The sequence below is a fragment of the Callionymus lyra genome, chromosome 7, assembly GCF_982586985.1.
Source record: "Callionymus lyra chromosome 7, fCalLyr1.hap1.1, whole genome shotgun sequence".
NCBI classification, from domain to species: Eukaryota; Metazoa; Chordata; class Actinopteri; order Syngnathiformes; family Callionymidae; genus Callionymus; species Callionymus lyra.
Genome location: NC_141824.1, coordinates 25,466,338 through 25,480,330, shown reverse-complemented (window position 1 = coordinate 25,480,330; position 13,993 = coordinate 25,466,338). Strand labels below are relative to the sequence as shown.

The 13,993-nt window shown below is 39.3% G+C and overlaps 1 protein-coding gene across 5 annotated transcripts in view; it reads left to right on the top strand.

The window, feature by feature from the left end:
* Positions 1-5,779: 5,779 nt before the first annotated feature.
* gria4a (glutamate receptor, ionotropic, AMPA 4a) overlaps positions 5,780-13,993 on the top strand; it is a 112,640-nt gene continuing 104,426 nt past the window's right edge. For all 5 annotated transcript variants that reach the window (XM_087795760.1, XM_087795759.1, XM_087795763.1 and 2 more), the window contains exons 1-2: positions 5,780-6,134; positions 8,805-8,963. In XM_087795760.1, the coding sequence (XP_087651886.1) occupies positions 5,960-6,134; positions 8,805-8,963 (334 nt within the window). In that variant the 5' untranslated portion in view covers positions 5,780-5,959. The remainder of the gene's footprint in view (positions 6,135-8,804; positions 8,964-13,993) is intronic.

Here is a 13,993-nt window from a genome sequence, read left to right as displayed (position 1 = left end):
ACTTCCCTGAAGAGATGTTTTTGTCACCAGTGCAGTGCTTATGAGCTGAGAGGAAATGAAGTTAAAACAGACGTAATAGTTTGTACAGAAATCTATGATGTATTTTTAGCAAGACATTGTAAGTCTGTCTAAGTTGTAAATGGCAAGTGTAGCATCTCTTCATCATGAGATTGATTCTGAAAAACACATCCATAAGATCCTCCACTTCATCTAGCGTTTAACGTAACCGCAGGGACAGTTGGGAGTCGATACAGATTTGTTATTGTCACGAGTATCAGCCTACTGTGCACTTTCAAGAATGAAATGTCAGATGGAACAAAATGACGTGATTCGTTTTGAAAGGGATAATAAACCTGGAGGTTCAGCACTTGCATGTCGACAAGAATTCTAACAGACTTCTTACTACTCAGTCAAAATGGCATCAGCGTTTCATCAACTTGAATCTTATTGCCGTATTTATCGGCTTCACTTGTGGTTTTTGATTCCTTTTATTGCATGTGTTGAACTTCATGTCCTTTAATAAATCCCAAACCTGCATAGATTACATGCAAGCATGTAATTCTACATTTCAAAAGTATTTAAATAATATCGAAACCTAATCTAAAGATGCCCCGCTGAGCACACCAAAGATGTATGGAGCCCTTTTCTATCAACCAGGAGCTTATTTATTCAATAATGGTTTTTATCACATTCATTATGAATGGCGTGAAATGAGTTCCTGCGGTCTGGGAATGGCAGCATTCATTGATATGATAATCAAATATTCACTAGTGTGAATAATTATTCCAGGTCTACCTTCCAACACGTTTCTGTGGCGGGGATGTTCACGGAGGAGCCGCCAAGGCCAGTTAAGAGTTGCAGTGGCAGCATTATCGGTCATTTGACTAATTAGCACACGGGGGACGAGTCGTCGGTGAAGAGCTGTTTGTTTGAGGGCCGTATATATGCAGAGTCGGCTCCAAGAATCTGTCTCCAGCTTCAGCACCACGGACAGAGCCGCTCGGCCCTCGCGCCGGGGAACAACAGAGCGGGTCTTGAAGATCAAATCACAAGCGTTGCATTCAGTCGGCCGAAGCTTCATTTGAACGATTTACTTCAATTAAGATTATTAACTGGACTTGAGAGCCGTGGACCCCTAATTACCCGTCTTTATTATAGCTGTGGGCAAAGAGTCGTCATTAACGGGCTTCAATTGCCCCCAATTTTATGTTTGAGTCCAACATAACGAGGGGTGTGTTGGCTTTTCCTTGATTGAAAATACACACTAAATCACGTTGATGGTATTGCTATGATTAAAGCTGTCTGGGAATCAGTGTGTCTTGTTTTCTACCTTCCCTCACATGGACTTTAATGTGAGTTTCTTCTTCCATGCCTCACTTTGTCTTTCAGTGTTTGGGGGTGTTGCACCAGAGTTAAAGTGGCGGCTCTGTGGCTGTAGTGCCGTTTGATCGTGAAGGCATTGAAATAATGTGGCTCAGACAAGCTGGTCAAAGTGTCTGCTACACACCGCACCAACCACATGGAAATGAATCAGGTTTTACACAGGGCTGAGATGTCCGAGCCTTTTTATCTACTTTGATTAAATGATTAAATAACTTATTTTGATACTTAACTACAATGATTTATATCCACTCAACTGTGTTTGCATTTGCGTTACTACTTATTTCTTTATTTATTATTACTAGTTTATTACACCAACAAAAATTCCTTGAAAAATCCCCACGACTTTGTCCAGTTTGCCATTTGACGTCTTACCAGGTACACAATTGGGTTGAGCTACGTTAAATACTGCAAATGTTTTCAGGGGCTGACGAGTGAAATGATAGAAGTGAGAAAAAGAACCTTAATATGATTCTACAACTCCACAAAAGCACTTTTAGAAGGAAAAAAAGAGGAAAAAGATCAAATGATTTAAACAGGCATGAACAGAAAATGCAAAAATTGAACTTTTCTAAATGTCAAACAAGCTTTTTATGCCAAGTTCACGAGTAAAATTGAAATACATTAAAGTTAAATTGTCTGTGTTGATTCCTAGATGCTGAATTAATGTAAAGATAAAATTGTATTCTTCTCACACTAGGAATTTGTGTTGTCATAGCAGTTCAAAAAAAAAGATTAACCATTCATACACATAGATTAAACATACAGAACAAATATTAAAACATTACAAAAACAAAAAGATAAATAATAAAATGTAAAATGACATTGTTTTCTATTCTATTCAATAATATATTAAAGATTAAATAGAATAAAATAAAAATAATTATAAATCAAATTATGATGAATATAACGACAAAAACAACAAAAAATAATTTGGACCCTTTTTTCATCTTGAAACTGATATTTAATTGTGTATTAATTCATTTTATTTTGATATAAAGTATAAAAAACAATATTTGATACATTTAATTTTCAATTAAAGGAACTTTATTTCCAAAATATTTAATTTTCTGGGACATTTTCTCAAAGAATAATACAAATCAAATTTCTAAAGTTGTAACTAGTTAAAGCATATTTTCAGTTAACAAATAATTTAAAATAAACATTTCAATGTGACCTTTTTAATTTGACATTGAACTCACGAGGGACACGCATATGGTCGGTTCTAATGTTGGCCTAAGGGGGGACATTTTCCAGGATCCACTTTCGCACCTTTGGGTAAGTTGTCAGTTCAATATCCAGGAACAATCTTGGTGTGTGTGCAGAAGTCTTCTCTGTTGTGAGATATGAGCTTCATTGGTGGCTCCAACTTGATTAATCGCCACATAGGAGACCAGATCTTCTTTTTCATGTTAATACTGCGGCTTTAAAATCTGTTTTCACCTTGAATATGCAGGATGACTCTGATATAAAACCTCCTGTGTCTAGATGAATCCTCTCCACCGTTGAGCAGTCGAGGAAAGAAGAAGACGGAGCATCTTTCGGGGGGAGACGTCGTCAATCATCCCTCTTTGGTTTACTGTCTGGAAAAATGAAAGAACGCCCCGCACCGTGTAACTACATGATCCCAAACCGTCTGTCAGTTTTACTGACCCGCAATCAAAGGCAGGATAAAAAACAACCGCTGAGGAAAAGGAACCTATAAAATAATCCTCTCTTGGTCATTAATCTTTCACATCAAGTCATTTTTCTTTGTCCTTCAGGCTTCATGGCGAGCCTCGTTCTAGGTGAATAATTCTGAAAGATTTCCTTAAAATCCTCAGTCAGGCTGCTTCACAGAACCAACGTGTGCATGTTTTCTGTTCAAGTCACAACATATTATTGTCACTTCTAAACACTGTTTCTTATATTCTCATCATTTATGTTTTACGACAAGGAATGAAATGTAATGTGAGATGAGTAGGGTTACGTGTTTAACTGTGCGTAATGTTCTTATTTAATCAGCGTCACTTTTGAACAAGGTAAATGGTCTGTGAGGATGGTTTAAATATTGATGACTAGTATATTAGCAGCTAGCAAGGTGGAATGTTGTCTCATCAAGGGACACACCAGCTTGGCTTAAATTCAGTGATACAGAAAATGATACATTCCAGGTGTTTTCCAACTAATTTTAAAGGATAACTAATGAGAAAACTCAACTCTCCTGTCTTACTTGCATGTAGATGCAGCAATTCCCTCATCATGACCTTGTTTTGAGCTTATTACTTTATAAAGTTCTCTGATATCTCGGTGTACAAGAGGTTACGAGAGGGGAGTCCATCATGTCATAATAAGGTTCTTCATTCCTCCTGCAGACAGCTATTATCGCATCCCGCTTCGTTTATACAGCAAGTACCTTGGGGTTGGACTTCTGGGACACCGATGACAAACCTTGAAGTTTGGCCAATCATGTAAGAGTGGGTGTGGTTATGGTAAACAAGATTTAATCTCCAGAAAAACAAAGTGTTTTCAGTGGGCGGGGCTTAAGCACATTTTCTAATGTAAATATTTAAATGAAAAGAGAGTTTTTTGACACATACTGATAAGTACAGGAGAGGTCCAAGATAACACATTAGTTGAACTTAAAAAAAAAACAGAGTTCCTTCATCTTTGCAGGCAAGTCCATCCAACCTGAGGACGAAACTGTTTTTGCAGCTTTACCTGTGACACCCACAACATGTGACCACTGGTGAAAGTAGAACATGGATTGACAATTTTGTTTGTTGGCTTCAAAAGCACCCTTCATTTTTCAAATAGACTTGACGATTACTGAAATGATTCTGAACATGGATTTTCAGTACCATGCTTCTCCTCAACCACACAGTCTGGGATTGAGAAGAGCTCTGATTGCAGATATTAGAAGGATGACGGCGCATCTTCATCACCAGGTGTGTCTTAATATCATAAAATTCTGAGCCATTTGGAATAGTTTGGTAATAATAATGCAACCTTTGGACTATTCAGGGGTTAACATTTGTAACTGGCAAAAATAATGTTGATTCAAAAGGAGGTTAAAGCTTGAAACAGACTTAGACATAGTGCATTGTTGGGGCCACATTCAGCCATTTTACTCTATGTGGCCATCATTAGGTCAAAGTAAACGATGTATCTTGTATAAGAACTTTTGACAGTGAACTCGGTAAATCCTTACTTATTTAACGATATTCTATTTTTCCTACTGTCTTTTTCTTTTGTTTTTTTGTGTGTTTCCCTTTTCTTTAATAAATTTAAATTTATTTTGAAAATTTAATTCAAGATAATTTTTCAAACGCTAAAAATATCAATTCATCTTAAAAATCCTACGGCATCTCTTCAAACCTGTTGTGATGTCACACTGACATTTTTTTTGGTTTTGTCAAATGAGCTTTTACTTATAGCTCAGGTAAGAATCCAACATTACTGGCTCAGGTAAGAGTAGGACATTGTTAGTGGCTCAGATATTAATACTACATTACAAGTGGCTCAGGTAACAGTAGGAAATAACTAACGGCTCAGGTATGAATCAAACATTACTAATGGCTCAGGTTAGTATAAGACATAACTAGTGGCTCACAAAAGGATCAGACATTGCTAGTGGCTCTGCTAAGAATAAGACCTAACTAGTGACTCAATTAAGAATCTGACATTGACTTTATAGTATTAATTAAAAAAAAAAGAAAAAAGCTGTGGCTCAGTTATGATTCCGACATTACTAGTGGCTTAGGTAAGATTTAGACACAACTAGGTTCAGGTATAAATTAGACAGAAGTAGTGGCTCAGGTAAGAATCAGACATTCATTTTATTTGTATTGTATTCAACTTATCTTCCATCATTTTGTAACTCTTTTGTCTTTTGGGTTCACGGCCGGCTCACAACACTCACAGTGTACATGCTGTGGCACCTTGAGAAATCCAATTGCTCTCCTCCTCCTTGGCTTTAAACGATTATCTTTGGTGGAGAATATGCAAATATCTCCACCATTATGAGTTCCAAAGGACAACCGCTAAAAATTTGACGAATGATGAAGTCATTGTGTTTTTTTACTTCAGGGTTATGTTGATTTTATGACACATGTCTTCATTGGATTCTGCTGCAGACAGGGTCCGCCGGACCGGTGCTGCGTTCACGGGACCCTGGTGCGCTGCGTCCTCGTGGTTCTCCTCTCCCCATACTTCATCACCTGAGACGAACCCAGTCCCAAGATCTTATCGGTGGACACCGGCACGGGATTAGGTGTTACAGCAAGTTTAAGACGGCCGACAGCAAAATGGGAGGAGGTAAAGAGTGAGCGAGGGAGCGCGAGAGGGAGAGAGAGATGCGCATGTTCAGTTGCTCCATGCAGACTCCTTCTGCTGCTCCTCAGTCATTCCGGCGAGTTTCTGCACTCTTTCTTCCTCAGCTCTTTCTCACCGGATCCCTTCTCCTGAACGGCACCTGCAGGAGAACCAACCCCAACAATCCTTACCATGGAATAGGAATAACAGCCGGACACAACGGGGGAACACCTCTCTTTCATCTTTTTTTTTATTCTTTTCCCCTCCTCGTTTCCCCCTTTCTCTGATGCATTTCCTTCCTCTCTCCATCGCTCCTCTCCCTCTCGATGTCGCTCAACAGTTTCTGACGGGATTGACGGACAGGAAAATGAGGATTATTATTCTTTCTTGGTACTTTCTGGGAGCGTTTTCCGCCCTCTGGGGGCTGGCGGCGGGGGCTTTCCCGAGCTCGGTGCAGATAGGTGAGTTTTTACGCACGGACGCAAGTCCCGACGGCTGAAGTGTTCCCCGTTTTTGCGCGCTCCACGCGACTTGCTGGTGCAGTGGGCGCTTTCTGTCTCCAAATCATTGACAACTATCGGGACTCCCGCCCTCAATGAAGATAATCTTCCTCCCAAATATATACTTAAACTCCTAAATCTATTGAGTGAAAATGTTTTGATCCGATTTTTTTTTCTGACACTGCGGTATTCCCTTCATCTACCCATTCTTCTTCTAGTCAACACAGTCGTTTTAGAAATGGACTTACTCGCATTAAAACTGCTATTTCTGTGACACACACACACCCAGTGCGCGCGTGTGTGCGCGAGCGCGTGTGTGTTAATGAATGCACTGCATCACTTCTTGTGGGGGGCAGCTGAGGGGTCCTCTAATGAGATTCGGCTCCTTGACTCGGTCTCCCTACAGCTGCCAATAAACTTAATATGCTAAACAACTTCAGCATGATACACACACACATACAAACACCCTGTCATTCCTCTGGCTCACGCACTTGTACATGGAATGTGAGACCCCATCCATTGATGAACAGGAGAAGACGAGACACATGATTGCGTTCTTGTTTTTCCTCCAACTGAGTGTCCAGATGTCGTCGTCCACTACATGGACCATTCGCATCATTCTGTTTTACACAGTGACTAGAAGTTGCACATCTCCATGGATGAACTGCATCACAACATCACATGGATTTGACTCCCTCATGTCCTCGACCGACCACAGATTGTAGTCACAAGTGGACAATACAAAACTTTGAGAATTAGTGATGCATAGACATCTAGAGATAGGGGGACGTTGGCGTTGAAGCAACAATTGCTGGCCTCCATATGTTCTGCTTCACTTGTCATATTCCTTCAGTCGCTCCGTTCTCTCCTCCTTATCGAGGCTTCGCAGTCGGCCGAGAAATCAATTCAGCGGATTTAAAGTGAGCGTTGCATTTTTTTGGCTCATGTTTGGGGCTGGAATAATGTGGGCTTAACCATTGAATAGTCAACAATAAACCGTTAACATGTGACACACAGGAAACCACAAATCATTGAGCATCACCAGTCACATGACATTTTTATTTTTATTTTACTCCAGGGAAATAAAAGAAACCATAAGCTGTGGATTTATTTGCTATGAAGCTCATTCAGTTTGTACTATTGTCAAGAATCAGACATTGCTAACGGCTCAGGTAAGAATAAGACATAACTAGTGGCTCAGGAGGGAATAGATAATAACTAATGGCTCAGGTAAGAATAAGACGTAACTAGTGGCTCTTGTAGGAATAGGTAATAACTAATGGCTTTGGTACGAGTAATACATAGCTTGTGGCTAAATTTAGAATTATACATAACTAGTGGCTCAATAAAGAATCAGTAATTTACTAGTTTTAAGGTAATTAATCAGACAAAAGTGGTGGCTCAGTTACGTATACGACATCACTAGTAGCTCAGGTAAGAGTTGAATGAATTAGACGGTAGAAGTGGCTCAGGTTAGAACCAGACATTACTAGTGTCTCATATATAAATCAGACTTAACTAGTTGCTCAGGTATGAATCACTCAGAAGTAGGGGCTTAGGTATAAATACGTTGCATGGCCATTTTTAATAAAGCTTAATCATTTTAGCTATATTAGCTTCTTTCATTGTGTTGATTGTTCATTGTTGTTCAGCTAGCTGTGAAATTCATTAGCACATTAGCAAAATAAACATTTTTATAATGCAGCTACTAAAATGGAACAGTGGAGGCTACAAATCATTGGCTTAAACCAGTCGCAAGCTATATAAGTGCATGCTAATGGTATGGTAGCTATGGTTATTTAGCCTATTTAACTGAGGGAAACTAACATTATACAATTTAGAAATGTTTGACAACTGCTAAACTAATCTAAAGCTTAATGGAAAAACTAAATTACAGTTGGGTTCATGGTTACTTGAGACATATAAGCACCTTTAGACGAACGTTCAAAGGTATAGTCTATGAATTAAGCTGCTAACGACTAATCTGCACCTCAACTACCTTGGCATGTATTAAGGCTGGAGAAAAGGTGGAACTTCAACCTGACACGTGTGAAAAGACTATTATCTGATCGTATAATTTTGACTCTCCCCTCCCCTCCTGTGCAGCACATGATTAAATTACAATGGTCTTAAATATCCCTCTTTTATTTTGGGCTCGTGGCTTGTCTTATCGTTCACTCCCGTCTCTGGTTTATCAGTTGAACTTCGGTGAAACATGTTCTAATTAAAGGCCAAATGACACTTGGCTTCCACGTGTCGACTCTCTAAATGTGCCTTTTTTAAGATTTGGCCTCCCTCTTCTTTTATGGTCAATCCCACTCATTAGCTCTTTGCCCTCTTCCCTGTCTGTTCTTTTGTCCCGCGTTTCTTCTTTTCTTCTTCCTAGCACTCTCTGAAGCATCAATGAAAAGTGTGGTGCTGGTCTCTATGCTGGTGTTTATGTGTGCTGAAAGACAAATTACCTTTTTCTAACAGAGCTAATGAAGATCTTGGCTTTCTTCTTCCCCCTCCTCTTTATCTTGCTGCTCTCCTCTATCATTCCTTCCTCTCATTACTCCCTCACTCCTGTCTCTCTCCATCACATCCGTCTACCACCCCATAACTCCACTTCCGCCCTATCTCCCCTCCTAGGTGGCTTGTTCATTAGGAATACTGATCAGGAGTATACGGCGTTCCGACTAGCCATCTTCCTGCACAACACCAGCCCCAACGCCTCAGAAGCCCCCTTTAACTTGGTACCACATGTTGACAACATCGAGACGGCCAACAGCTTCGCCGTCACCAATGCATGTAAGTGCGGCGTCTTTCTGTTTACTTCCCTCAATCATTGCCGTCTGTTTCTTTAATTAGGAAATTGGTTTCAAATGAAGCTTCATTATCTTTGCAATGCACGCGGCGGCAGCTGAGGACTTTGCACAGACTTGGTTTATAAACTGGCTTTTGCTAAAGTTGCTTGACTAATCCGTTTTTTTTTTTTTAAAGGTTGATTTTACCCTCTAAGTCCCAGTTTAAACTCCCTGAATAGGAAACGCCTCAGCGCGTTGGTAATTTTGTAACAAATGTTTGTGTAGTCAGCAATAATGGTTAACACTTTTCTCTTCAATCACACTTCTGCTACTCCATATGTTTCCCTCATTGGGCTGCAGCGATGATAATGCGGCGATCACTCAATACTGCAGCCTCGCGGTGGAATGAGTCCCACAACAGTTGCAGATAGTGCTGAAGATGAGTCCCCGGGGCTCCGGGCAGTGGGAAACACGAAGTAATGATCTTTTGAAAGGATGACAGCTAATCTTTTCCAATCTCCTTTGCTCTCCGTGAGTTGGGATGGGATTTTGGGTCCTTGGTTCAGCAAGGAATCAGAAGATGTGACCCGCTGGTGTGCTGTCTTTTGCAAAAGTTCAAAGATGAGCCCTTCGTAATGCAACAAGTGTCAATGTGGTACAAAAAAAATGCATAGTTACAGCATGATTTGAAAGAAATTAAATTATTAATTAAATACACAAGTTTATTTTCACTTAAGGTTAGCATTTATTAACTTTTAAGTTACCTGGACTTTTACAACAAGCTCTTGCAGTATCCTTTTCTGAAGAAACTAATGCAAACCAATAAGAGGACTAACACAAAAATCTGGGGTCATATTTTTCCACTAGCAAAACTAGTCTGTCATTATTTGTTTATTTCAAATTTGGAATTTGAAATTAGTTTATTTATAAGTGGTCAGTGCAATTTAATAAAACACATGGTTAAAAAGGCAATAATTGGCCAAAAGGCTAGTTTCCGTCTGTAGTCCCCTGGCGATACTGTAAATAGGCAATACAATTACATTTATAAAACACAATACATGGACAATATATTACAAAATCCATTTGCATCATGTTGCATTGGAACATTTAGGGAGCATATGTGAGGTAAAAGTGTACAAAATTAAACTACATTCATGAAATCACTTTTAATTCACAACATTATTTCATAAACGCTGCATGTGTTTGGAAGTATGTCAGTGACACTCAGAATATTATTTTTAATTTACATTTTTAAATTCAGAGACGAGCTCATGCTGCATGGGTCCCTGCAAAGACAAAAATGCGTATTTTACTAGATCAGCTATTCAGGCTGTGTGGGCGGGGCTAAGGCGCCCTGAGACAAGTTGATCTGACCATCAGAGCCTGACATCATTCCTGATGCAATTCTTTGATCAGAAACCACACGTTGAACATGAGATGTACTGAAGCTTTTTAAGATCCCAGACATTGAAACATTCTCTGGACAAACCATGAACTGAAGCGCCAGCGCTTCTATGTTGTCACATGATCCTTTACGAATCTCACGATTGGCTGAAAGTTGGATCAAGTAAAAGCCACAACAAGTCCATCTTCCAAATCAGCTGTTTTACTTGACAGCTGGCTGATCCAGTGGAATCCGTTAGTGCTCTGGGCGGAGCTGATGATAAAGAAAGCCGCCCATTGGTTCATTTTTTAACTTGTGGCTTTTAAGCGTCAATAAAGTTCTAAATGTTAAACATAATTTACAAAAATAAAAGAGTCTTTTGTTTTTTTGTTATTTTTAAGTCTGGGTTAGAAAATAAAATATGAACATAGGGAGTGTGTGTTGAATGTGTATAGTATAAAAAATGTCTACAACTTAGGTCAAAAATATATTATTGATGATAAGAAAAAAAGAAATAAACAAAAACATGGGCGATAGATGTCCTGTGAGGCTCATCAATCACAAGTGAAGTGAATCGCTTTGATTTTTTGTGCTCTAACGGGAGCATTGTTTCCCTTCTTATCATGTTAAGCTAACGGGGAAAAAAGAAAACAAAAAAAAAACAGCAGTGCTCTTAACAAGACTGCACGAGGCAAAATCAATACTGCATAAAGCAACAAGGCTCTGCCCCTCCCTCGCGTATCCTATTGTGTTTAAGAAAATCTTTAAATATCACCAGGTGGTGAGTGAGAAGGTTGAGCGAGATATGAAATTAAGATTTGTTTAACTGGATAACAGGAAGTACTTGCAGTTCTATATACCTCGATAAGGACTGTTTGATGAAGTGGTGTGTCTTTGCTTCGACTGAAAAAATGGATTTATTGTGCAAGCAAACTATTAACATACAAGCACGCTAGAATCAATCGGTGAGCAAAATAAATGGTGCTGGTAATACAAACATGGCAGAGCTTCCTGCGAGTCCAGAGACAACAAGAATTGTCACCATACTGGACACAAACCTCCAGGGCGAGATTTAAAGATTTCATGTGCTAAAACACAAGCAAAACTGTTTTGCCACAAATTGCACCTGACACAGCATTTGTGTCACCGTTTTCGCTAGAATTATTATGACATTTTTGGCGCACTTGAGTGTGTTCAGGATGCAGGAGAAGTACATTAACACCTGCCATCTAATTTATCTTATCACTTAAAACTTTGTTGACGTGTACTTCTCTTTTTATTCTGAGCCCAACGATCAGTCTGTATGTGTTCCTGATTGGTCTTTAAAGAACTGACTTGGGAATTGTAGCTCTTGCGGTTCTGTTCTGCGTCCTCATTTGTTGTAGCTGAATCTAACACTGGCAACCCCTTACCCACAACTATCCCCCAAACGCCTCATACGTTTGTCCAACATGTCAGATTTGTTCAGAACTGATGACTGAAACATGGTTGTGTTATAACAGAAAAGTTTTCGACAGAAATCTTTGAAAAATTGCTTCTAAATTTATTTATTTTTTCTACTTGTCAACAACTTTTGAGCTTTTATGAAACATTGGCTTGTAGAGTCAAGTCCAATTTTCTTTAGCTGATACTAACGTAAAACAATGAGATTTCCTATCAATATTCTCGGTCTTGTGCCTCTGATAAAATGTTCGATGAAGTGCGGCATAGTTTAGCGTGGTTTCCTCTGAAGTTGAATTCAAAATTCAAAGTTGTGTTTTAACTAGCAGTCATGTATTATGAAAGTGATTGTATTTGTGTCGCCCTCCATTGGGTTCTTTCTTCACTGATAGCACAAACTTTTACTACGAGAAAAAAAAAGCAACACTTCGACAGATAAATAATTTATTTTGCAAAAGAACATCTACGCAGTGAGTTGCGGGACATTGTCAGTTTAAGATCTTCTGTGCAACTGTTGTATGTCGGACAAGGGTTTGTGTCAGACAGACTTTTTCGTCGCACTAAAATATTTGGTTTGCATCTATTTCCCGGTTACAGTCACTAAAGTATTTATTTAATTTCTGTGTGGTCTGTAATAACTAGTGATGGTCTGATGAAGCTTCATGAAGCAGTGTCATTATTTTCAGAGTCCACTAGATGGTGGTCTCTGCACTATTTTCCTTTGTTTTAAACAACAGTTCTAATGAAACATCACATCATTGACTGATGGCGCCACCTACTGACCTCTAAACAACATCACACTGCTTCATGAAGCTTCATTATTCTCACTATGTACATTGAGCTTAGTAGGTGGCGCTGTCAGTTTCTACATTTTTTGAGGTTTCACTTAACAAAGTTGTTCAGAGCCGAGAGGAGAGCAAGGACTGCCATACAGTGATCCATCAAGATTTACATTGTCAGAAACTGATTCCACTTCGCATTTAGAAAATATTGATACAGTTAAATATTGCAATATTTCTTTCACAATATTGTATTGCAATTTAATAAATATAGTTTTTTTCTGTGTTTTCTTTGTATTTTATTTGCATTATAGTTATTTATGGTTTATATTTCAATAGGGATTTAATTAATTAAAGTATATTTTTAATGAGTTTACAACAGCTTTTCAACATTTGGGTTTTTAAATACAATAAAAGAGGTCAAGAGTCATGTGGTCTGTAAATTGCCCAACACCAGGGTCAAGTACTCGGAGAATACCACAGATATATCCTTGTTCCGACAGTATCACAATAAATCTCATTATATCATACCGCTGCCCCTGTATCGTGATATATATGTATTTGTCATTTTCTTGCCAATACACACAGTTTTCTTTCACCTTCCTTACCTCTTGTTTTCCCATTGGTCTCTTCATCTCCTTTTACTCCCACTCCGTTCTTCATCATGTTTTGTTGCCATGTCCCTCTGCACAGGCGTGGTGAATTGATCTCTAAATTAATCCCTGACTCTTGCTCCGGGAAGTAAGCAGCACTAAATTAGAAGAGGGAATTCTGCCACTGACCTTGGCTACTTCCTCTTGTATTCAGAGAGCATGAATAGATCACAACAAAACCCTGGTCGCCATCATTTTTCTTATTTCCTAAGGAAGATTATCTGTTGTGATGTCCTGGGTCAGGCATCCGTGTGCTGAGCCATTCCTTCAATGCATGAACACACGCGTGTTTCTTTTGTAGCATACAGAGCAGAGGTGTGTGTTTGTGTTTTTCCTCTGTGTGTATCCATCTGTTCGTGCTTCATCTATAGAGGCGCTGTATTCCACCGAGTCTGCCTCTCTATTCACTGCTGTGCGTTAAGAAAGACTGCACAAGGATTTGCATGGCCAAATACTGCAGAGTCTATGTGTGTGTGTGTGTGTGTGTGTGTGTAAGCACTTCGATGTGAAAAAAGGAAATCAGCCGAGTGAGAGTGTGATGAAGAAAGACAGGATGTTATAAGGTGAATGTGGGTCTATGGAAAGGCAGAGGGGGAGAAGAAGGGGATTTGCCGCGGAGGGCTGTTTGGCCTCGGCTCGTGGTGGCGGAGCTGTCACAGCTGTAAATGAGATTCCCTGTATGCATGAACATACTTCTATTTTAATTCTTTCTGGGCTCAGTAGCTTCTTTCCGGTTGTCTAGACAGCTTTTTAGTTTTTCTAGCTCTCTGGCTAAATG